The sequence below is a fragment of the Podarcis muralis genome, chromosome 6, assembly GCF_964188315.1.
Source record: "Podarcis muralis chromosome 6, rPodMur119.hap1.1, whole genome shotgun sequence".
Lineage (NCBI taxonomy): Eukaryota > Metazoa > Chordata > Lepidosauria > Squamata > Lacertidae > Podarcis > Podarcis muralis.
This window is the reverse complement of record NC_135660.1, coordinates 58,983,674-58,986,173: the sequence shown is the minus strand read 5'-3', so window position 1 is coordinate 58,986,173 and position 2,500 is coordinate 58,983,674. Positions and strand designations below refer to the sequence as shown.

Sequence of the window (2,500 nt, the reverse complement as noted above, 5' to 3'; positions counted from 1 at the left end):
GCAATATGCTAGACAAAAAAGGACCACAGGGATAAATCTGAAGCTAGCAATAGCTGGACATATGTCATAATTGCCAGTTTCCCATAAATCCACAGCCTGTATAGAAAGCAGTGCATGATGCAGACATCATATCATGACTGTAGTGATTGCTATATATGGCCTCAAGACCTGTAACTTTGTTACTGCTTCAACCATTTTTTTATTTTTTATTTTGCAATATACTGAGTAACCCTTTGACTCTTTCCCCCTCCCGCAGCCTAATTAAGGGTAGAAATAATAATAGCATGCGTGTGTAAAAACAAAAAAATAGACTCAGGGATATGAGTCAGAAGAAATCCGTTCCTTATACTCCTTTAAAACGTGAGGTGGGTTTAGTCAGAAATGCCATACGTTGCTTTGCATATTTTTTTTGCTAGCGACTAATAGGTAGACTGACACACTGTTCTCTATACGTTTCAGCTCTCAATGAACCAACAATAGATTATGGTTTCCAGAGGTTGCAGAAAGTCATTCCACGGCATCCAGGTGATCCTGAACGGTTACCAAAGGTTAGTTTTCGACAAGTTTAGAGTTTGTTGTCTGCTTTCAAAATGTATTTCAAATACCAGAAGTGCTACGTTGCACATTATTGAACACTATAAAAATAAAAAGGTATAAGAAAGGAAACATACTAAACATAAACAAGTCGACTGCTTCAATAGATGTGTTTATCACCTTTCAATTTCTATTCTTCCTGCAACTTTATGCATGCATGTTGTCAAAATCCAAAATATCTGCTGGGTAGTTTTTATTAAAAGAAGAATGGAATGGATTTTCTGATACAAATATTTTGGATTCTACAAGAGGGACATAAAACTTCCTGCGTAATGAAATAGTTCAATTAAACATTTTCCACTCCAGTAGCTTGTAGTGATTTCAATCTAAGCAGCCCCACTCTGATCTGTGATTATTTGACTCTTGTTTTCCTTTCATTTTCTAAAGCTCGATTCAGTTTAATCTTTTGTTTACAAAGCTTTTGTTATAAGTCCCTGACTTAGCAGGCTAACAAATGAAGTCCACATATTAATATCTAGAGGGACTTTTCATTTAAATTCAACAAAGACAAAAGCTGCCTGTGTTGTTTATGCACATGACATATCACAGAAATTTCATTTTGATGTAAAACATTAAAGATAAGTCATGCTTATAATTTCCCCCCTTTTTCTTTGATATAATTTTGTCTTCCCCCTTTTTATTGCAATCTCTGATTTTTCAAGGCAATCTTAAAAACAAATGAAAAATGCAGTCATATCATCATGACTGATTATTTTATATGCTCTTGTGTGCCCAAGTCTTGACCACCTCTGAGTTTTATTAACACAATAAAACCTTTTCGACATTAGCCTTTTAATGCTCAGCATGAATGTAAGCAATATCATTTGGCTCCTCTTTTAATTTGTGGACATGCTAGCAATTCATATCAGATCGTAACTGTTAAAATAAGAGGCAACACACGGCAATGTACTTTTAAAAATGTAGGATATTTCAAGTGGCCCACGCTGACCCACCTTAGGTGCACTAAACAGCTGAAACAGGCTTCCACCCACATGTCATGGATGGATGGGAAACTGGGAGTTCAAACAGGTCTTGTGTACACCCAGTTCCTTTTGTGATCTAACCACTGGGTCTGTGAGCATGGTACCCTTTCACGCATTCTTTGTTGCTTTCTCTGCTAACTCTTTCAAAATAGCCTAGTCCTACCATTCAACTGCTTGGAAGGCAAAAAGGATTCATTTTCTCTATACACACTCCATCCACCTTGTCAAGCAGCTATTTTCAGAGGGTACCATATATGTTCCCCTTATCAGGTTGAGGGTTTTTTGTTCTTGGATGTTCAAGCACCTTAAGGTGCTTGAACATCCAAGAACAAATTGGATTTGTTTGGCAAATGCAATTGCCAAATGCAATTTGTTTGGCAAATGCAATGGCAAATGCAATTGCCATTGTAATGCATTGGGGCTCTTAGTTCCACCAAGCCCTTCAGATTATAGGTTAATATATGTATTAATGTTACTGCTGCTTCCTTGCCATGTGGGGCTAATATTCCAATGGTAAACATGCAGACCAAGTCATACATAATACATTTAATGGGCATAAGGTTAGTCATGAATCTTTTGAGGGAGTCTACTTGGAGTATGGTTTAGTTGGATATAACCCCATGTTTACTGCAGAAACCATACATTATCAGTTGTCAGCATTTCAGCAAGGGCAATTGGAGAAAACAGATTTTCACATGCAGATTGCTACGCCGGATCTGCATCCACCCATACAAATGGCAGTTGTAGGGTGAAAGCCCAAACCCAGCAACTGCAGTTGCACATGCACAACACTTCTGAACCACTGAATACATGTTCAGTGCTGCCACAGCAACAGACAACAGTAATCACCTGTTGGGAGGGGTCAAGCAGCACTCAGTACGGGCACCTGTCCCCCATCTGCATCCAACAACAGGTGATCAGCA

General features: G+C 38.3%; 1 protein-coding gene and 1 long non-coding RNA gene across 18 annotated transcripts in view; one reads left to right on the top strand and one right to left on the bottom strand.

Annotated features, from left to right (window-relative positions):
* Positions 1-2,500, bottom strand: part of LOC114597372 (uncharacterized) — an 89,540-nt gene that overhangs the window by 19,117 nt on the left and 67,923 nt on the right. The gene's annotated exons all lie outside the window — the stretch shown is intronic.
* EBF3 (EBF transcription factor 3) overlaps positions 1-2,500 on the top strand; it is a 166,288-nt gene that overhangs the window by 141,806 nt on the left and 21,982 nt on the right. For all 17 annotated transcript variants that reach the window (XM_028729919.2, XM_028729913.2, XM_028729911.2 and 14 more), the window contains one exon: positions 460-548. In XM_028729919.2, the coding sequence (XP_028585752.1) occupies positions 460-548 (89 nt within the window). The remainder of the gene's footprint in view (positions 1-459; positions 549-2,500) is intronic.